Source organism: Acinonyx jubatus, chromosome A2 (assembly GCF_027475565.1).
Source record: "Acinonyx jubatus isolate Ajub_Pintada_27869175 chromosome A2, VMU_Ajub_asm_v1.0, whole genome shotgun sequence".
Lineage (NCBI taxonomy): Eukaryota > Metazoa > Chordata > Mammalia > Carnivora > Felidae > Acinonyx > Acinonyx jubatus.
In genome coordinates, this window is record NC_069383.1 from 46343037 (window position 1) to 46365242 (window position 22206).

Consider the following 22206-nt stretch of genomic DNA (forward strand, 5'->3'; position numbering starts at 1 on the left):
AGTATAAACTTGGGCCTGAGTCCACATTTGGCTGGTGTCTGACTGGCAGATGGCGGGACATGGAAGAGAACCTCGCTTACACAGCTGGCCCGGTTTTCTTTCCACCCAGAGCCCAACTTGCACCCACAACCAGGTTGGCTTTTTGCTTTCCATGCCCTGGATGCACTCCCTGGTGTGGAGAGCAAAGCGTTCCCTGGAGAATGCACCTGTGGATCCAGAGGCTCGCATACTCCCTTAGTGGTGGGTGGGGTGGGTGACAAGGAACGAAGCCTGCCTTGTGCCCTGGGCAGGAACAGCCCTGCTTGGAACCAACTTAAACACCCCATCCTGACCACTGGGAAGCAATCCCCAACGTCCCCCAAGTACAAACTCCAAGTTCAAAAGCAGCTCTGAATGAGAAGGGGCCAAGATTAGTTATGAGACATCTCCCATGAGGGCCAAGGCCAACACTTAGCCCAAGCGGATGGTAAGCCTCCAAGGCCCCTCTGGCAGCATGTCCCTGACCACCATCCCCGGTCTCACCCTGCCCCTCCGAACTCTGCCCCGGCCACCCCAGGCAACTCTTGGCTCCTGGCCCTGCTCTCCCTGCCCTCAGGCCTCTGCACATGTTGTTCTCCTTACCGGAACACCATTCCCCTCCCCTCCCTGTTAGTCTGGATAACTCATGCATTTGTCCATGTGTTCATTCAACAAAAATTCTGAGGGCCTCTTCTGTGGACTAGGCCCTGGGCTGGATGCCAGAGACAGGCTGTGAACCAGGCAGCCCAGGAAGGCCCCTGTTCTCATGGGGTTTGTGTTCCCAGGGGCTGGGGGATTGGGGGGAGCAGACAATGGACAGGTAATGATGTCCATGAACAAGGGTGCCATTTGGTGGGGAGGCCTTGGGGCAGGCCTGGGTTTATCTCAACCAGGGAGGTCTGGGAAGGCCTCCCTGAAGTCATGGCCTCTGTGTGGTGAGGAGCCCAGAACCAAGTGCAAGGGGTTTGCTGGGAAGGGGGAAACTGAGGGAGAATAAGCATGTGCGAGGATGTGTGTCAAGCCAACTGGGAGTCCTGATTACCTCCAGACCTTGGTGAGACTCAAATGTCACTCCTCCAACAAGCCTGCCCCACCCTCTTCATGTCTGGGTGAACCCCAAGCTTCCTGCACATCCCCTGTAGGCCTCCTATCTGACTGGCTCTCATGGTCAGTCATAGGTGCCACGAAGGCAAGGCCACAGCTGTCCTGTTGAGCCGTGTATTCCCTCCAGGCACCTGCCAAGTCCTCCCTGCATGCTTCTTCTGAATGCAAGGAAGGAAGGTAGGCAGGTGGGGACATGTACACTCAGGGACAGTCCCCACACCCTTTGAGGGCAGCTCCCTCATTTAGCAAATTCCACTTAGTCGGGAACATTCCAGAACATCAAGCACTGTGCTGCCTCTCTGGGAGAGTCGGCAGCAGGGTCTCTGTCCACACTGTGGGCAGCACTTTGCTGGCTGGCCTTCCAGAGCACGCAATGGGGAATGGCCGTGCACAGACAGGAGCAGCTATGTGTGGACTGGTCGGGGTATGGAGAATAAGGTGAGGTCCTGCTGTGGAAATGTTATATCACTCTGCTTCTGGTTACAGTTCTGCTATGCTGAGAATTAGCATCTTTTAGCTTAAGATAAAACACCTTGACGATTACTTGGTAATTAGACAAATTATATTATTGGACACATTCTAAAATGCCAAGCATGAAAAGCTGCCTTCCCTTGGACCCTGTCTAAGGCAAAATCCTCTAAGCTGGTAAAAGATGTGTCATTTGTCCCGAGCTTGGCAGGATGTCTGGGGAGCCAGCGTATCTCCCAGGAAGCTGAACATGGGTGAATGGGGAATGAGTTGCTGTCTTTATAACACCTAAGCTTTAAAAAAAAAAAAAAAAAAAAGACACTGAAATACATACATCAAAGAGCAAGCCCCTTTAATTAAAATTCAGGAACTGGCAAAACTAAGCTGTGATTTTAGAATTTGTTTAATCTCAACTTTTGGGAAGAGAATGGGGGTATCTACTAGGCAGGACTCTTCTGGGGTGCTGGAAGTAATTTTTTTTGTGATCTGCATGAGAGGTTCATGAGTGTGGGATTTTGCTATAATTCATTGAGCAGAACACGTCTGAGCCGTGCACGTTTTTGACATGTGCACTTTCCTGCATGCATGTTATATTTCAACTAAAAGAAGAAAGAGACGCACCAGTTCTGTAGGTCTGAGGGGAACTCAGAACAAGCTAGTAACTGGGCACACAGAGAGACAAAAGTAAGACGACGGTCTCCTCGAATCGGCCATCTAGCCCCAGCCCTGGCCAGCACCTTGCCAATCCCTCCATCTTAGCACTGGCCACGCTATAGAATGAGGGTTTTCTATCCATCCATCCCTCACAGAGCATTCTGGAGCATAGAGAGTGCATCTATTCCTGTCTGTATCACTTGTGCCTACACAGAGATGTTCCAGAAAAGTCTGTTGAGTGAGAGAGAAAATGAGAATGAGGGGGGGTCCATGTGCAAACACTTAAAGCGTGAGGTGGAAAACAAACGGCCAGAGGGAGTGGAAGCAATGTGCCGCGGGGCTGGCTGGAATGTGTGGTAATGGCTGTTGGCAGAGGTGAGGTAACATGGGGTAACATGAGGTAACTGAGACCTGGGCTCAGTCAAGGGGTCAGGGGGTCGATGTGGGTGTGGATGGGAGCTGGGCAGCTACCGCACTCAACTGCTGAGGAGGGGGTGGCCTTAGTTTCGATGCCATTCCAGCAGCTGCTTCCCACGTGGAATGGGACTTAACGACCCTCCCTTCTTTTAGAGGCAAGGGCATACAGGTCATTTCAACTGGTCAGCACTGGACCTGCTAGCCGGTCGCCATTTCCCTTTTCAGAAGACGGGAAATATCAGGGAACACACATGCTTCCTTGCTTGTTTTTTCTGGACACTGAGGAGAGGCCTTGGGAAAAGAAGATATTGCTATTATGAGCACTGACTTACCGAACGCAGTCAGCTTTGCTATCTCCTTCAAACAGGAGTTTTTGTAGGACACAGCCTTGGACAGCTGCCAGAACCCCACAGGGACCCCCCTGCAAAGAAGGACACACATCAGTACCAGTGAGGACTGACCAGGGCAAACCTGGCTGTTCCTCCAGAACCAGCCTGCTCCCACCAGTTCCTGCCCCTCCAACACAGGCCTTTGATGTGCTGAGTACTTCTGCAAAGCACTGAGCCTAGTCACAGAGAGGGGGTGACAAAGGCCACAGTGCCCAGCACTGGAAGAAGAGCAAGTCTGCAATGTCTCATGGGAAGAAAACAGGCCTTCACTACCAGTCAGATGTAAAACCAGGTTCATCACCGTAGGTTCCCAGTCATCCAGAGAAATGCTTCCATGTCCACAGGCTGAGGGTGTCAACAGTTTACTCAGCTTCGAGGCCCATCCTAAAGGCCTCCCCCTCCAGGAAGTCTCCCCTGATCACCTCAGTACCCCCTGCAGCAGCCTCTGCTTATGTGAGCAATCTTTTGCCCAGGTGTGGCCTGCCTCAGCACCCATTATGTGTGTCTCTATTGCCCCCCCACCCCACGTTAGAGGAAGAAGGCTCCCTGAGGGGTTCATTCCTATAGGCATCAACAAGTACAAGGAATATCAGAGTAGCAGATGTGGGTGCCCTTGAGCTGGGGGTGCAAAATGAGCTGAGCTTGGCCACACTAGGGACAAAGGCTAATGGTCTTGGGGTTCTTCCTCGGGCAGTGTGGGGCAGGGGAGCTTCCTGGGATTTGAGAAATGGAACCTCGTCGGGCTGCTGGATTTAGAGTATCTTCTAGCCCTTAAAGTGTGTAACTTGGTAAATGTGTACATACCATGTCCAAATCCTGCTCCTGTCTGCCTACACTTCCCTGTCTTGAAAACACCTCCTCCTCACACACTTCTTCTCGAAGCCTCTCCTTTATTCAGGCTGCTTCCTGCCTCAAGTGTCCTCTCTCCAGCCCTGCTTGCAAAACCATTTCCCAATACTCTGCCTGTGGACCCACTCTGATGCCCCCAACAAACACAGAGCCTCCTTCTGCTCCTCTCAGAGAAGATTCTGGACACTGAGGAGAAGTCTTCATAGAGTAAGGGTCACACTCCCCAGCTCTTGCTCTGCCAGCCACACATGAAATTCCAGCACTGGGTGACAACCTGGCAAACACAGGGCTAGTTGGCACTGAAGAGCTCAGGAAATGCTCGCAGGACTTACCAAACTGGGGGACATCCTGCCCCTGTCTGTGATGGGCCCACAGAAATGTCCCTGGGAAACTTAAAAGCAACCTGCCTTGTTCTGCACGATGCCGTATTTTAATGAGGCTTTGTCATTAAAGGAAAAACTCTGAAGTTTCCATTCCTCATTGAAACAGCAAAAGCTGGAACCAAACAGAAGGGCCTTTATGTCCTGTCAAAAGAAGAGAGAGTTTCGTCAGTTGTCTTAAAAGCAAACAATAACTGCGCGGTCTACGGATTCCCACAGGAGCTGGTCTTGCATTCTAGCAGGGCATCCCGTTTTCCAGCAGGGTTATTTATTTTCTTTTTCTTTTGCAAACTCATTATTATCTGAGAAAAGAGAAAAGTCGATCCTGAGGGCCTCATCTCTGGAACGTCCATAAACCAAACCAGCCTGTGCTGACCTGGGCCCAAGTCTTGGTAGGTTGTTTAGGGGAAACTGAAACAGAAACTTTTAGTTCTAGAAGGGATCTTGGAGGTTCTTGGCTGTACACGGTAACCACCTGTGGAGTGTTCAACCATCCTGATGCTCAGGCCACATGCCAGGCCAACTAAATCAGAACGCTTGGGTGTCAGACTCCAGTATCTATGATTTTAAATGCTCTCCAGACAATTCCAATGTGCAGGTACATTTGAGAACTGGTGCTGACAGACAGGCTTAGCAAACTACGTCCCACAGGCCAAACTTGGCCCCACACATGTTCTGTGGATAAAGTTTTATTGAAATACAGTAACACCCATTTGCTTACATACGTTGGCATTTGCCTCTATGCTGGCTTTTACGTTACGATGGCAGAGTTGAGTGGTTGTAACAGAGAGCCAAAAATAAACGATCTGGCCCTTTTTGGAAACAGTTTGCCAGCCCCTGCTCTAACACTCTTACTACAGGGAAGAATCTCCTCTACAATATTACCCACAAGTGGTCCCCCATGAACTCAGCTTGAACCCCAACAACCCAGGGAGGGGTTCCCACCCCCTCCCAAGGCAGCCCCTCCATTTTTCCACAGCTCTGTCTTCCCCAAACTTCTAGATGACACTGATCTCACAGTTCATCTCCCATAAACCAAAGCCCCACCCTCCAGAGCCCCAGAAAGTGCCAACCCCTCCACCTGACCAGCCCTGGAAGGCAGAGCCTCTCCCTGGATACCCCCTCCTTATGCCAGCTCCCTCCTCTCTCTCCACCATGGTTTTACATCCAAGGTCTCTGAAGGGCCAACTCATGGATTCTGTTGCCACCGCTCCAGGTCAGATCTTTCTTACAGATTCAGATTATTTCCTTCTAGAATCGGTTCTCTTTTGCTTTTCATTAAGAAAATCTCAGCGACAGAAGCATTTGTCAACACGTCAGCCCATCAACATGGGCTGGCGGCACAGAGGAGAGAGGCCTGGGTGAATTCATCTATCAGGGTTTGCTTTTCCTTCTTGTGCCAACAACAATCATCCGTGTATTTGAACTGAGTTTTTTGAGAGCCTAGAAACTATAGGGACTTGAGTTTTCTGACTGAAGCCCATGTCTGTTCTCTTAATCACAGAACGACAGCCCCCAGCTAGGCACAGCATGGTCACCAGGTCACAGAGTTAACAGCCTGGAAACCTGGGTGCTATGGATGCCATGTGCCCTGAGCCCTCCTTTTCTCTGGGTGGGCCTTAGTTTTTCCAGCTGCTTTTGGAGATGCTACTGCTGGGTGGTCTGAAGTTAGGGGCCTCTAGGGCCCTTCCCAAAATAGGAGTGTTGTGTTCACAGCAAATAATCACAGCCTCGTGGCTACAGATAGCCAGAGCACTTTTCCCAGGCTTGGGGCCATGTAAAAGTGTCCGACCCCCCAACACACACACCCATGCCCTCCATGGTTTGAAAGAGGGAAAGAAAAGGGAAGAGAGGAAGGGGAAGGGGAAAAAAAATCTCTAGAAAAATCTTTGACTTTTTTATCTTTGTCCTGAGTAAATAGGGGGTCAGCTGTGTCCCCAGACATTTTAGCTTTTCCTCCTGGATCCTGGCTGAAAAGCCAGTGGGATAGTGTAAGAGCAGCATTCCATCCCACAGGAACCACTGGCCAAGGGGAGGGGTAAGGCCATCTGGCAGCTGAGATGGTGAGGAATCCAGGGCATCCCTGCAGAGGAGGCCGATAAGGCCAGGAACCTGCCCCTTAAGTCCTCTCAAGTCCCTCCAGGAGGCCACTGGTGTGAGCCCAGTGGTGCTGAGGAATTGTTAAAACCCTCCTGTCCTTCCCTCACTGCAAGCCCAGCCTAAGCCCAGCATGGGGGACGAGCGCTAAAACAGAGCCGCTCTAATGAGGACAATTCTCCCAGTGCCGTCACAACTCTGGAGTGGCCCACTGCAGATGTGCAGAAGCGGCTCCGGGCCAAAAGAAGCACGAGACCCTGGAATGTTTGAGTGGGAGGAGGCTGTACCCACACTTCTTCCTGGAGAAGACCACACCCCCATTTTCCTGACTCTCAGTTCAGATTCTTCTATACCACGCCCGAATTTCCACTTGAACAACGACTGAGACATAAGATGGTTGGGGTCAGGGGGATCATAACCACCTCACCCACACCAGTTCACATCAAAACAGCTTCAATTCACACCACACCAATTCACACCAATTCAAATCAAGACGTATGAACGCGCACTTTCAAGTTGACAACGCACCTTGGCCACTGAGAGGTCGATTGGCTTTGACACTATCTGCAGCTTGAGCATGGATGGGACTGGAGACAGGATGACTTCTTCCCTTACCAATTCATCCTCCACATCCTCTGAAAGAAAACCGGGGCACGTGAGCTCCTTGTTATGACCCATGGGGAACAGAATAAGAAATAACACCAAGGGCATGGATGAGTTTGAAGGAAGGGAGGGCTTCCCCACCCTCCACCTGCCTCTGCCCCTTGGGGCTCCCAGGCCTTCACAAGAAGGAAAAAAGACAGAGTAAGGGCCCTAGTTCCTTGTCGCAGTCCCATGCTGGTCCATGGCACAAGGATGCCGGCGGGCACAAGGTGGTTACCGGTCCACTAGAAAGCTCTGCCTGTGGACATGCAGTGAGACAGGAGCCTGGGGCCGAAGCCACGGAGTCAGGCCCAGAAGAGCCTCACTCAGACACATTTCTTACAAAAGGTAGGCATGGCACACAAACCTGTGCCTGAGGGCAAACATGAAGAGGGCAGAATTAGGGGGGAAAAACACCACTGTTCCTGATAAAATAACAACAGATTATCACTGTCACAGCTTTCACTTACCAGCCACTTGTGTTTTAACGCCTAGGTCCCATAACAGCCCAGGACAAGGTAATTATTGTCACCCCTACTTGCAGATGCAAAACTGAGGCTTAAAGAAGTGAAATGACTGGCCTGACATCACACAGATGGAAAAGTGACAGAGACACGATAAAACCCAGGCCAGCTCCTGATCGTTCTGTCTTCCTGCCAACCAGACCTCCCTGGACCTCCAGCTGGAAGGGCCACTAAGTCACCTGCCACTCACAGTCATCTTACAGCTGAGGTGACGGAGGCCCAGAGAGGGTCCCAGCATGGGTCTCCCAGCCGGGCCTCCCTCTCAAGATTGTACCCACAGCCGTAGCATTTACCAGAACACTCAGAGGAAGGACCCAAGTGTAAACAATCCAAGGTAATTATGCTGGCAAAACAGAGCAGACCAGTCTCCAGAGAGCCTGTTGAACCATCCCTGCCTCCCATTTTCCTGAGACTAAATGATTATTTAAAAAGTACACCACACGACATAGAAATCAACATTATCTCCTATAATTCTGTATTATCTAGGACTATAGAAATGTCATTGTCCCTGCCCCACTTCTTCTGGAGAGGCTATCCAAAGGCCAACACCCCCAGGACACATGTTTTATATCCCATCCTACAGGCTCCTTTTCTTCCCTTGGGGAGGAACAGGCACAGCAGCACAAGACCAGCTCCCAGAGTCCCAGTCCACTGAAAAGGAGACCCTCCCACCTTTAGGCTGAAAACAAAAATTAAAAATAAGCCTGGAATTTAAATGAGAATCTGAATTTAAATGCAAACTCTTCTTAGTTAGGGTCTCTGAAAAAGCCACCCTGTGACCATGGTCTTATAAAAGCACCCTGAAATAATGACCAGATGTTCACTTAGCAACATGCATGGGTCTTAAAAACAGGGTGCTGGGTAGAGAAGGCAAGAACACAAATAAGATATATATATATATATATATACACACACACACACATATATGTATACACACACACACACATATACACATATATATATACACACACATATATATATAACACAATATGATTTACATCCATTACAAATATATGCACACAAACACTATGCATTTTGCAAGAATATGCAAGAAAACAGATACCAACTAAATACACGAGAATGACTGCTTGAGGAGAGGAGGATCATGGGAGGGTGGCGGAGGGGCTAAAAAATGAAGGAAAGGCAGGAGAGAGAGAAGGAGAGAAAGCGAGGGAGGGAAGGAAAGAAGGATGAAGGGAGGAAAGGGAGAGAGGCCAAGGGGAAGGCTTTGCAAAGATCAATACTGAGAATGTTCCCTGAAGGAATAGAGATGTGTGATTAATTCAACCCTGGGCAGCTGAGGCCCAAAACAGAGTAGGGGAGAGTAACCTGAGTGATTCCACCAGGCCCTGAAGGGCTCCTTGCAATCACTCAGGCCAGATTGTTTCCTGGAGGCATAGAAGGGGCAGTATTTAAGCCTATTTGGAGGCTTCTGTTTAGTCTGAGGTTGTCCGGAAGGGAGCCCGGGCCGAAACGTGCCTGCTCGGGGCTCCATGAAGTAAATCTGAGGATGAAAGTTGGGGGCCCAGATTGGGTGGAGCCCCTAAAAGGAGGCAGCCTCCCTTGGCTTCTGCCAGGAGGAAGTTGGCCCCTGTGCAGGGATTTGGTTCAGGACCACATAGCAGGCCTCAGGCCCAGATGTGGTGGGACCGCCATGCAAAGGAAAAACAAAGCAGTCCAGAATGACATGTTGGCCAAGCAGACAAAACCATCTGCAAATGCCGGTGGTTTAAGAATGCTATTTTTAAGGCCCTGGTATTAAGTGTCTGGTTGAAAGAAGCAAGGGAGCTTGCTTCCCATACCACCTTATCTACCCTTTGGAGGAAAACGTATGTATGTGGAAATACATAATAAAGGCCCATATACCTCTTTTTCCAGGTACCCTAATCACTATTTCCCACTGACTACAGATATCTTCTCCTGGAAGTGCCCCACCACCCCAGACTCCAGAATCTCAGCACGGCACCCCTTCAGGCTTCGGTTTTGATAACACACTCCATCTCCCCAGTCCTCCTCCAGGGACTCAGTCTGAGACCTTAGCCCTCTCTCCCACATCATGATGATCTAGCCTCCCGATCATTCTGCCTCCAGGATGTCTCATACCTCACCCCCGCCTTTTTCCCCTCCGCTGTTACAGGAATATGTCATTCTTTTTCTATCTGTTCATTAAGCACTTCATTGAGCATCCATGAGGTGCCAGGAATTATGTGGGAGAGGGGAGGTCCAGGATGAGTAAAGCATAACCCCTGCCTTCAAGGAGCACACTGCCTGGGGGCGGGGGGGGGGGGGGGCGAGAAGCCCAAACAAATAATGGAACATGAGTTCCACTTAAAACAGGGACAGTGCGAGGGTTTTAAGAGCAGAAGAGAAGAGGTAAATAGCTCTTCCTTAAAGGGTCAGAGAAGCTTTCCATAAGAGCTAAATATTTGAGCAGGGTCTTGAAATACCCAGAGGATTTCACCAGACAGAACAGGGGCCCAATCACATCTTTTCTCGACTATTCCAAGAACACCCTCCCTGGTCTTCCAATATCCAGGCTCTTACTCCTACAATCTATCCTCTGCACGTATCCAGAGATAGCCCCAAAGCCACAGCCCTGCACACATTACTGCCCCCACACAGAATTTTCAAGTGCTCTTTACTGGCTAATGATTTATGGTCAAGCTCATTAGCACAGCACTCAAATCATCTCCACTCTTCCACAACTTTGTTCCCAGCCTCATCTCCCGCTGACCCTACAACTTCCCCTCCAGGCCACTCACCTCAAGCCAATCACTCCCTCACCCTGCAGGCCTTGCATGTAAGGTCTGTTGCACATCTCTACTTGGCGAGACCTTGCTCAACCTTCAAAGCCCCGTCTAAATACCACCTCATTATGCAAACCTCTGGAACCCACCACAGAACTCAGCTTATACGTGTCTAGAAGCAGTGATGAACTGCTGATCATCTGCTTTATATGTTGCTGTCAGAGGACACCTCTCTTCCTTTGTCCCACCCAACCTGGCCCTCCAAGAAAGCAAGCCCACTTTTTATTCACCTCAATCTGCTCAGCCTCATCTATGCCCTGACATATAACTGCTAACAAGTCTGTGGAACTGCAGCAAAGGAAAATGAATCAGGGTGGAGAAGAAAATGCCATTCCTCTAACCAAATTTTGTTCCTTTCTCCTCTTCACCCCAAAACTTCTGTCCCTTTCCCTTGGTGACTGCATTCCATGATCTCTTACCTTCTATTTCTTTCTCCTTTTCTAAATCATTAGCTGAGCCACTAGCAAAGAGGGGTCTGCCTCCCTCTGGAAAACACACACACACACACACACACACACACACACACACACACACTTCAAACAACTGAGTTCTGAGAGAATTGCTAAAAGCCTTCCTTCCAGTAGAAGCCCTTTGGGTTCTGAAGGCCAGGAAGTGCTTCGTTTTATGCCCAAACAGGAGTGGCTTTCACTGGAAAATCTTCAAGTGCAGTGCTTTACAGAAACGTTTCAGATGCCAGCATTTGCTGGCTCCGGACCTCATTCTGCATCGCCGTGGGCAGAACTGCCCCTTCCCGGGCTGGCCAAGTGATCCCACCAGCCATTTCTGATGATTAAAACTCGAAGGAATTGTTACCTCTGACACGAGCTGAGCAGAATAAATAAACCCCTGCCTCATCATTCCTAGAGGCCCCTGCCTTTCAACTTCATCAAAGCGAACTGTCAGACTGCACGTCGCACACAAGTAACTTCTAAAGAGAGCGCTGCTTTCTTCCTTTGCTTTAAGAGGAGTGCTTAAAAGGAGAGGAAAGAGGAAAAGTCACTGAACGGCTGTCGTCTGCCAAGATGGCCAAACAGGTAAATCGCTGGCTTTCGGAAGAAGAGCAAATGTCAACAGCACTCAAGCCTCATCCTTTCGTGCCTGGTCACTGGTTCGCCATCGTCCATTCTACTGCTGCTTTGCCAAGCCCTGCAAACACATCGGTCTTTGGGGAGTGGAGAATTACACAAAGACATACAAAAGATTGCTTCCAAACTAAAGAGTGGGTGGACACGTTCTCTACCTTGATCTGAGACAGCAGTTACGTGGGTGTACACATATGTGCAAATGCACTTAAGATGTATGTACTATGCACTTCACTGTATTTTATGCCTCAATAATACATCGATAAAAGTTTTTAAAGGATGGTCTCCCCCAGGCAAAGCTGTCGTCTAGAGACCTTTGTAGGTTCTGAATAGTCCTAAAAGAACCTCCAAATGCAAAAAAGGCTCCTCTGCATCCCACCCACCCCCCAGCCCCGTGTGGGTCCAGAAATGCCCAGACTTCTCATAAGGATTTCTCCAGGACAGAAAGAAAGCAAAAGAAGACAGCAACCCAAAAGAGAGAAGCTCGCTCTACTCACTGGGCCAGCCTCTCCTTCCTGAGATCAGGTGGGAGGAAAGGAGTCCCCACCCACTGCCTCCCAGACGGAGCAAATGAAGACCACTGGACCCTGAGGGGCACAGCATACAGGCATCAGCTGCACTTACCAAGCTGCAAAACGCTCAGCTCCCCATCAGCCTTGCTGGACACTGGCAATTGATTTTTCCTAGAAAAAAAAGAAAATGTCAATGTACCAGAGGAAAATATAAACAGCAGAGAAGAATGCAGGGAGCACTGGCTGGGGGTTCAGGAGATGGGTTCTCTCTAGCCCTGGCCCTGCCCCTCATACGTGCCTTGCCCCAGTCACTCTCCCTTCTCTGAGCCACAGGTTCCATATTGGATGGGACCAAATTGCCTCCAAAAGTGCCTTTCAATTCTGTGTTCTCACACACACACACCAGCCAATACAGGATGATAAACCCTGTAGTTTGACACTTGCCAAGAACCAAAATGCAAGTGTATCTTGCTGATGTCATTATGATACTGCTAGAAAACACACACACCCACACACACACACACACACACACACACACACACACACACGCACACACACACAAGTTCTTGTAATCACTGCCCAGATTTTTTTCATCTCATTCTATTTTCTTTTTTGTTTATTTCCTTTCTCCCAGCTTTTTTGTAAAGCTATCAGCTACCATTTATAAGAAACCTCTAAAGTGCACCAAAAACCTATTCTGTGATTCTGATTTGTAAGTTCAGGTATGTACATGTGGAGCTTTCTAAAAATGGCCCACCTGTATTTTAGCTCTCTTTAGATATTTTTTCCCCTCCAGCATGCATCGATTTGTACTAAAGTAAAATCTTTTCTTTAAAGAATGTATTAAAAATAACAATATTACATCACTCTCTGAAAACCCATTCACTACGTTAAAATGACAGCTCTTTTGAACGTGGAATTGAAATATATTTTCCTCCAACATCCTTGCAGGGTAAGATATGATTGAAGTAACAATCGTAATCTCGCCATGGTTCGTTCTATTGAATTGGCTTCCTCCTGAAGATGTATTGAAGGGGTGTGAGTGGAAGACCATGGAGGACTCACGGTACCAAATCTGTGAGCACATACTGCTTTGGACTCTGGGTTTCTTTTTCTGGCTCCAGAACACAGAGCTCCTTCCCCCACCCTCCCAGGCAGCCCTAATCCTCCCCAACTGGCTCAAGCCTATTTTCCTCAATTCAAAATGGCAAAATTCCTATGTCCCTACACGACCAGGATTCTGCGAGCATTCTCCTGGGGACTGGTAAAAGAACAAGCTGGAAAGAGCACTTAAGGCCTGAAGGGGCAGTAGAAGGAGGTGACGGAGGAAGCAGTGCAGATGCTGTGTCAGAGCCCCTCTTCCCCAGCCTGCAGCAATGAGAAACAGCATGCTCATCAGAAGCTTCTGGAAGCGTACCTCTCACACGGCAACTGGCTATGCCACTGAAGGCTGAGGACTGGAGTCCCACTTTTATCCGTCCCTTCTATCACTCTTCCCTCCGGGGACTAAGGCAGAATGCCTCCCCCCTGCACCTCACTATCCGTTTCCGCAAAGTGAGGACTGAGGCATGGTACTAAATGGCCTCTAACACCTGCCTTGAATCATTTCAAGCGGGGAACAGCAGGCACAAAGCCATCTCTGGACTACCCCGGAGAAAGTAACATCTCCCTTGTACCCATCTCTGTTCTCTGCCTCTTCATCTGTCACCCGGATCATTGGAATGGCCTCCTCACGGGTTTCCGGACCCCCAGTGTGATGCCCCACCCCAGACCATCTTCACATGGGTGTCAAAGGCATCTTTCTAGAAAGCAAACCTGACCGTGCCACAGCCTGGCTGAAGTTCTTCCAGGGTTCCCCATCGTCACCACTAACAACAATAATATTTAGAAAAATGACAGCAATCATAGCAGCAAACACTCTCCGACACCTTTGACTGTTCTAGGCACTGTGCTGAGTGCTGTGCAAGCAACAAAAGCCATCTGCTCCTCAGGACGGCCTTATGAAGTAGCCGTTGTGCTGAGCCTCAGAGAAGTCCGGTAATTTTCCCAGTTACACAGCAAGCAAGTGGCAGCACAGGAATTTGAACCCAGGCAATGACCCCAAAGACAAAGGCAGCAACCACCACACATATTGCTTCCTTAAAAAATAAAATCCAGGATGGAGTGCCTGGCTGGCTTAGTCAGCGGAGCCCGCGACCCTTGATCTTGGGGTTGTGAGCTCGAGCTCCACGCTGCAGGTAGAGGTTACTTAAAAATAAAAATAAATAAACAACATAAAACAAAACCCAGGCCCATTAGGGTGCCCTATGGGCTATCATGACCTGGCCACCTGCCACTCCACCCTCTGCACCCTCACACTCCACGCGCATCTCCTGAATGCTGAGCTACCCAGCCTCTGCCTCTATACCTTTTTGTAAGCCCTTCCCTTCTACTAGAATATACTTTGGCAAACTCATGCTAATCCCCTACAGCCCAAGTGGGATGCCACGTCTTTCTCAACTCCAAACGTGCGTTCCTTCATTTCTTCACCCTCTCATTCAGCAAGCATGTGGCAGTTATCCGGCAGGCCAATCTCCCTGCCCAAAGGAGACCCGGGCATGCGAAAGGACGAGACATAAACTGCAATTTGACATGGTGTGGTGGGCTGGACAACAGCCCCCAAAGATATCCTGTGAATAGTGCCTTATATGGCAGAAAAGACTTTGCAGATAGCATTTACATTGAGGATCTTGGGATGGGAGAGGGTATCCTGGATTACCCAAGTGGGAACGATGTAATTACAAGTGTCCTCATAAGAGGGAAGGAAGCAGAAGGAAATACGACCCGGAAGAGGAGGGGTGGTATCACACCAGAGGCAGAGGTTGGAGGGACGCGCTCTGAAGACGAAGGAAGGGCCACAAGTCAAGGACGTGGGTGGCCATGAGAAACTACAAAAGCAAAGAAACAGATTCTCCCCTGGTGTCTCCAGAAAGAACCAACCCTGCCAACACCTTGACTTTAGCCCCAGTGGAACTGATGTCAGACCTTGATCCTCCAGAACTTAGTGCCATAATAATAAACTCATGTTGTTTTAAGCCACTAAGTTTGTGGGAATTCGTGACAGCAGCTACAGGAAATGAATACATACGGTAAGAGAAATAAACAAGGAGGGACGAAGGACCATGGATTTTCTGGGTCAGCTCTGTACCCCGCATGCCCAGCACCTGGTCAGGGCTCCATAAATGGGTGCTAAGTACCAGAGTGACCCTCACAGAAGTGAGGTGACTCACACAAGGTCACGCAACCTAGGAGTGCCCAAGCCAGAACTCAAACCCAGGCCACTGGCTCCAAATGCTTTATTTTGTTCTTTCTTCTATCTCATGCTTCCTTCCCCTGTCCGGAACCCTCCATGGTTTCCCGTGGCCCACCGGACAAAATTCAAACCTCCCAAGTGGCCCCCTTGGCTCCTGGGGGCAAAGCCTTGGAGGATGTGGGTGGCCAAGAGCCACGGTGAGAGGGTGGTGATGATTTTCCTGCCGCATAGGGTACAGCCAGGCCTCTCCTGGGTCATGGGACTTCCACCCGAAGCGCCATCCATCAGCCACAAAAGCCCAGCTCAGATGCTTTGTGCCCATTTCCCATAGATCTCATCACCAGAGGAGACTTCAATTATGCTCACACTCAGGGAATGTGTTTATTGTTCCTTTCATGTGTCCCTTTGTGGCATAAGCATTGCAAAGTTTAAAAGGTCAGTTTAAAAGCATGTTCTTGCCTTTGAGTGAAAAGCTATTATGCAAAACAATGACAAAAAGATAAATCAAGGAGTCAAAACACTTTTTCAAAATGTGATTGTGCAGATAACCCAGAGACATGTGTCAGAGTGTGCATCTAATAAATCCGCAGGAGCCGGGCTGTAGACACCCAGCTTGGCCGCTGTGTCTGAGGTCACCACTTCCTACCCAAGCTCCCCTTTGTGGCCCTGAGGGAGAAGCAAGGACCAGGGCGCTGCAGGTGTTCAGGGCTACATGGGGCCAGGACTCAATCCCACATAACTGAATCTTGGCTGGGTAGGAAGAGCTACTTGGAGACCTGAGTTCTCATCCCTTCTCTCCCAAACTCTGCATGCCCGCAGGCAAGTCATTTACCCTCTGTGGGCATCAAGTGCCTCATCTATCCCTCAGGGGAAGCCTGAGCATGCTGGTCATTGCAGGACATGACCAGGTGCAGGGGCTCCAAGAAGCCTGAGGTGCCGGGTCACATTAGTTTTGAAGATGCTCTACTGCCTCTACAGTCCCACATTCTCAATATTTCACTAGCTCTTAACATAAAAAGAGACGAGGAGATGCTCCTTCCTGAATGTTTGGTACTGGACACGTGGCTAAATAAGTTACGGAGTACAAAAGAAAGGTGTCCCATGAGAATAAAGATATTGACCACTTACTATATATTCTATTTGATGAAAACTCAGAACCCCGTGTGGACGGAGTCCAAATTGACCCCACTCACGCGGCACAGGAATCCAGAATAAATAACATAAAATTTTCCTGAGCCAGTGATATCCTAGCACACCTAACTAACGCAATGTAAAAGTATCTGGAGGGGCACTTCTACAAAGCAGGTCATACAAGATTCCCCAGGGGAGACAGATTTTTTTTTAAGCCCCACTGAAAATATGCTCAACACTAAAAACTGGTAAATACATGAGAAAATCATGCATCATAAGTGAAAGCCAGATGACACAGCCAATAGGACTCCTAAGAACTTGAGATAATAGAACAACAATCTAAAAGAGACTGTAATTGGAATAGGAAGACTTTTTAAAAAGGAATGGAAATCAGAGGCACCTAGCTGGCTCAGTTGGTAGAGCATGTGACTCTTGATGTCGGGGTTGTGAATTTGAGCCCCACACTGGGTATGGAGATTACTTAAAAATAAAATCTTTAAAAAAAAAAAAGAAAGAAAAAGGAATGGAAATTATAAGGAAAGACATAGACACTATACAAAAAGAATGAGCCATTTTGAAAAGTAAATACAATCACAGAAATAAAAAAACTTATGGACATATAAGGATGGTAACAGATAACAACATATGAAATTTACATAGAAAATGCTGTGAATCTGTGCTAGAGGAGGGAGTGAGGGAGGAAGACAGGGACAGGTCATGGACAGCTCTTCTCTGTATGACACCATCACCTAATAAATGTAAAAGGAATGAGAATATGATAAAAATTAGACAATCACCATTTTATAAACTCCTAATATGGGAAAAGATTATCAATGGATGGTAAAACCACTGGTTAAAAAGTTTTTGAGGAACAGGATAATCATCTAGTCTGAAAGTAACCGATTCCTCATTAATTGCAAAAGGGAAAATTTCCTTTATAATGATGGAGAGATTGGCAGGAACCACCTTAATGGAGTGATCCAATTTAGCATCAGCAGAAATCAAACAAGCTGACATTATGTGCTCCTGATGTGATGTAATGGGAAATACACAACATCACATATGTATTGTCCTTGCCCAAAACATGTTTAACATAAACCTAATAATGAAACAGACATTATCTAGAATGTGATCATTCCGTAAGACAACAAGACTATACTCGTGAAAAACTAAGAATAGAAAGGAAATTGTTTGAGATTAAGAGAGACTAGAGAGACATGACAGCCAAATGCAGGTAAACTTTGAATGGATCCTGGATTGAAACAACTAAAGCCTAAGAGAACATTTTGGAGCCATGTGGGGGAAATCTGATTATGGGCTTTATGTTAGCTGATGTTACGGAAATTTCTTGGGTGCCTTAATGGTACTGTGGTTAGGCAGTAGAACACTCTTGTCCTTAGGAAATGCAAGCTGTGATATTTAGGGATGAAATGCCACAATGTCTGAATTTTACTTTCAAGGAAATCATCAAAAATGTATGTGTTACAAATATGCGGAGAGGGGAGAAAGGAGAGGGAGAAAAAACAAATGCGACAAAGTCCTAGAATCACTTAATGTAGGTGAAGGTCGTATAAATGTTCATTTTTCCATTCTTTCAACTTTTCTATAGGTTAGATCTTCTTTAACATGGGGGGGAAACTTGGGGTAAGCTTAAACAGGAGATCAGATACAATGAAGAGATAAGAAATTACTAGGGGCCATCAGATGGCATGACCTGGAATGCAACTCAATCCAAAGAGATCAAATATATGAAAGAGCAAAGAAGAGACATGGAGGGAAAAAACCTTAATTCCAATGCCCATGTAAAAGGAGTTCCAGAAGGAAAAATAGAGGGAGTGTGAGAAAGGATAACTGCTAAGAACTTAGCAGACATAATCCTCACAGAAACCTAAGAAGCCTCAACTGGCACATGTGGAAATAAATATACTCCTAGAAATGTCATAGTGAAATGACCAGAATATTGACGACAATGAGAAAAATCTTAGCGGAAAGGCAGGCTATCTATAAACAAAAACTACTTTAATAAAAGACATCTTTAATATTCAACATATTAAAGGTAAGGACAAAATGAAGACATTTTCAGAAAATCACTGAAAAAGTTTACCATCACAGACCTTCACTGAACAAACCACTCGTGGATTTACTTTAGCAAGAAGGAAAGTGAACCCAGAAGAAAAGAGCAGGAAGAAAGCAGTGGCGAGAAAAGAAATCCATAAACATGTAGATAAACCTAAATGAGAGCCGATGATAAAAAATTAATAACAATAGCACTAGTTAGGGGGTGGTTAAAAACAAAGGGATAACGTTAGACAACAATACACAGGAAACATGGGAACGGGAAATGAGCAACTGAAGCTTTCTAAAATCCTTGTATTTTTTGAGGGGGTAAAGAGATTGATTAAACTGAAACTTTAAGTCATTATGATAAGAAATATTTTAAGAATTACTGCTAAAATAGTAAAAACATATTTATATAACTTCCAAATCAGAAAGCCCAAGAAGAAAAAATAAACACCACTTGATTCACAAGAAAGTACCACTGTGGAAAACAGGTTGGCAGTTCCTCCAAAGAACTGAATATAGAATTACCACATGATAGACTTCTACTCCCAGGTATATACCCCAAAGAAGTGAACACAGGGACACATGTTCATAGCAGCACTATTCTCTATGGCCAAAAGGTATAAACAACTCAAATGTCCACCAGTGGAAAAAAAAATGTCCACCAATGGATGAGTGGATAAACAAATTGTTGTGTACCCACGCAATGGAATATTATTTCACCCTAAAAAGGCATGAAGTACTGACACAGGCTACAATGTGGAGGAACCTCGAAACACGATGCTAAGCAAAAGAAACCAGAGACAAAAGGTCACATACTGTATGATTCCATTTATGTGAGATATCGTAGATTGGGAGTTGCCAGGGGTGAGGGAATGGGGGCAGAAATGGGAAGAAACTGCTGAATAGGAAGAGATTTACTCTGAAGAGAAGAAAATGTTTTGGAACTAGACAGAGGTGATGATTACCCAACATTCTAAATGTACTAAATGCCACTGAATTGTTCGCTCAAAAATGGTTACTTGAAAAAAAAAGGAAGAGGAAGAAAAAAGATTTTTTAAAAAAAAGCATGGCAGCATGAAAGTACAGAATACAAATGAATTCAAGTGTATCAGTAATTATAATAAAAGCAAACAAATTCAACGGGCCAGTTCAAAGAGACACTCAGACTTTTTTTTTTAAATAGCAATATGCTGTTTCATTAGGTACGTGACACAAAAGGTGAACCATAAAGCCTGGGGAAAAAAATAGATCACTTGTGGGCCAACCATTTAAAAGCTAACATAACTGATGCTGTACCATCAGATTAAAAATAGACTTTGGAATAAAAAGCATTATTAGTGATAAACCTACAGAATAACAAAAGGAAATTCAACAGGAAATTCAATAACAAAAGGAATTCAACAGGAAAATTTAACCATTTTCAACCTCTATAAAATGGGTTAATTACAGTCCTACCTCAAGCAACTGTGGTGGCAATAAAACAGGCTAATCGATCAAGTACTGAGAAAAGTGCCCAACACAGAACTGCCACATGCTCGCAAACACGATGAAACCTCGATTCCAAACACCTACACGTATAAATACAAGTACAAAACTACAAAATAAAATAACAAACAACTGCATCAGCCATGAGTCTGAGGCAGATCTTGGCCAAGAAAGGATTGAAGTATATTTTAACATTAGACAGTCCAGGAGCACCTGAGTGGCTCAGTCGGTTAAGCATCCGACTTCAGCTCAGGTCATGATCTCATGGGTCTGTGCGTTCGAGCCCCGCATCAGCTCTGTGCTGACAGCTCAAAGCCTGGAGTCTGCTTCGGATTCTGTCTCCATCTCTCTCTCTCTACCCCTCCCACCCCTCTCTCTCTCTCAAAAATAAGTAAACATTAAAAAAAAAAAAAAGAAAGAAAGAAAACCCAATAATGTAATTCACACCAACAGAGGGAAAAAATGGAAAACAATCTCAATAGATGCAGCAAAAACATTTGATTAAAAAAAAAATACTCATACATATTTTAAAAATAAAACCTAGCAAAGAGGTGCCTGGGTGGCTCAGTCAGTTGAGTGTCCAACTCTTGATTTCAGCTCAAGTCATGATCTCACGGTTCGTGGGATCGAGCCCCACGGCGGGCTCCGTGTTGAGTTTAGAGCCTGCTAAAGATTCTCTCTCCCTCTCCCTCTTCCCCGCCCCCACTCAAAAAATAAAGATGAACCTAGTGAGCCCAAAGGACAAGAAGAGTTTCGCTCTACTTGACATATATGTACTTCAACCCGACCAGACATCCTAACACTGAAGCCCTGGAAGCAGTAGCCAGCTGAGGATGTCACACCCCACGGGACTCGAAGTCTCCCAGAGGTGCACCAGAGGCAGTGCAGCAAGACAAGCGAGACCGACGAGCCAGCGGGGGCTGCAGAGCCCAGGTTTCCTGACACAGGTTTAGCACCCTTGCTACTGCCCGACTCCCAGCAGCACCTCCTTTCAGGACTAGACGGTAATGAAGCAGAGAGCTATTCCGAGGTCAGTGGACACAGAGGCACTGGACGGACAAGCCACAGGACCAGCTCGTGCCAGAGAAGATGCATCGCTTCAAGTTGTGATCGCCTCCGAGTCTCAGCTTCCCTTTTGCCAGAATCGTCTTTGGGAAGCTACGAGGGCCCTAACACCTAGTGATTCCGGACTTCGGCTCGCTCTCGGGACCCACCCCTTCCCCACCTGCAGACACTCCTTGGACACAGGAGGGGGTGGGGGTGGGGGGAGAGCAAGTCCTTAGGGGGCGCCCTCAGAGGAACAGCTGTGTTAGGTTCTTTTCCTCACAGTGACCTTCCACAGCCTGTGCTGAAATAAAGCCTCTCCTTAAGGACTGAACTTCGGAGGAGTAAGCCTTAATGAGGCAGATCCCTGAGGGCCAGCTGATTTAAAAAGAATTAAAAAAAAAAAAAAATCAAAGCTCTCTATAGAAAAAAAGACTCTTCACTTTCCTGCTCTCCAGTTCTCTTTGGCTTCCTACAGAGGCTCAGCCAAGCTCCCCCGGGTAAAGGTACAGAATCATGGTGACCTAGATTGGGAAGAAGCTTGGGGGTCACCCGGCATAACCTTGGTTTGATGGATGAGGAATCTGAACTCTGGGGAGAGGAAGGGAGCTCATCCAATGTCCCCACCACCCACATGCCCCCTGGGGGATCCATGTCCCAATCTTGAGAAGCCCTCTATCTCCCTGGGCAACCCAATCCGCAGACACTTTTTAAATTAAGCCCTAAAAACAGGAGGCCTCATGAAAGGTGTGGCTGTTGAGAAGTCATCCTGTGCAGGATCACAATGTTTAACCGATCTCAGTTTCATACCCTGCAGTTGCCAGTTCCCAAACTGTTGACCTTCACTATATAAAAGGAATCTTTTTTTTTTTTTCTTTCCCCCTCTCTCTTTTCTTTTTTCTTAAGGATGTGGAAAACTTGACTAGAATTGCCTGGTCTGACATTTCCTGTGAGAAAGCACTCTGCTTGGAATACTGTGAAAGCAATCTGCCTTAACAATTCAATCCAAATAAATTATCTTCCTGAAACTAGTGAAAAAAGTTAATTGGGAATTGGGCTGCATACCCAAGTCTCTCTCATCCGGGTCCATGATGACGAAGGTTGGACAAAGATAGGGATCGCCCGGTGAGGACAGATCTGGGGAAGGGGAGGGGGCACGGATGGCCCCGCATCCTCCTGGAAAAGCCATCTGCTCAGCCCGTTTAGCTGGAGAGAACACACGTACTCCAGCCTCCTGGACCATTGTT

At 47.2% G+C, this 22206-nt stretch overlaps 1 protein-coding gene across 3 annotated transcripts in view; it reads right to left on the reverse strand.

The window, feature by feature from the left end:
* The window catches only part of MINDY4 (MINDY lysine 48 deubiquitinase 4), a 109217-nt gene that overhangs the window by 47154 nt on the left and 39857 nt on the right, over positions 1 to 22206 (reverse strand). For all 3 annotated transcript variants that reach the window (XM_053218261.1, XM_027075208.2, XM_027075210.2), the window contains exons 6-9: positions 12056 to 12114; positions 6905 to 7011; positions 4307 to 4423; positions 2994 to 3082 (exon numbers count right to left, since the gene is read on the reverse strand). In XM_053218261.1, the coding sequence (XP_053074236.1) occupies positions 2994 to 3082; positions 4307 to 4423; positions 6905 to 7011; positions 12056 to 12114 (372 nt within the window). The remainder of the gene's footprint in view (positions 1 to 2993; positions 3083 to 4306; positions 4424 to 6904; positions 7012 to 12055; positions 12115 to 22206) is intronic.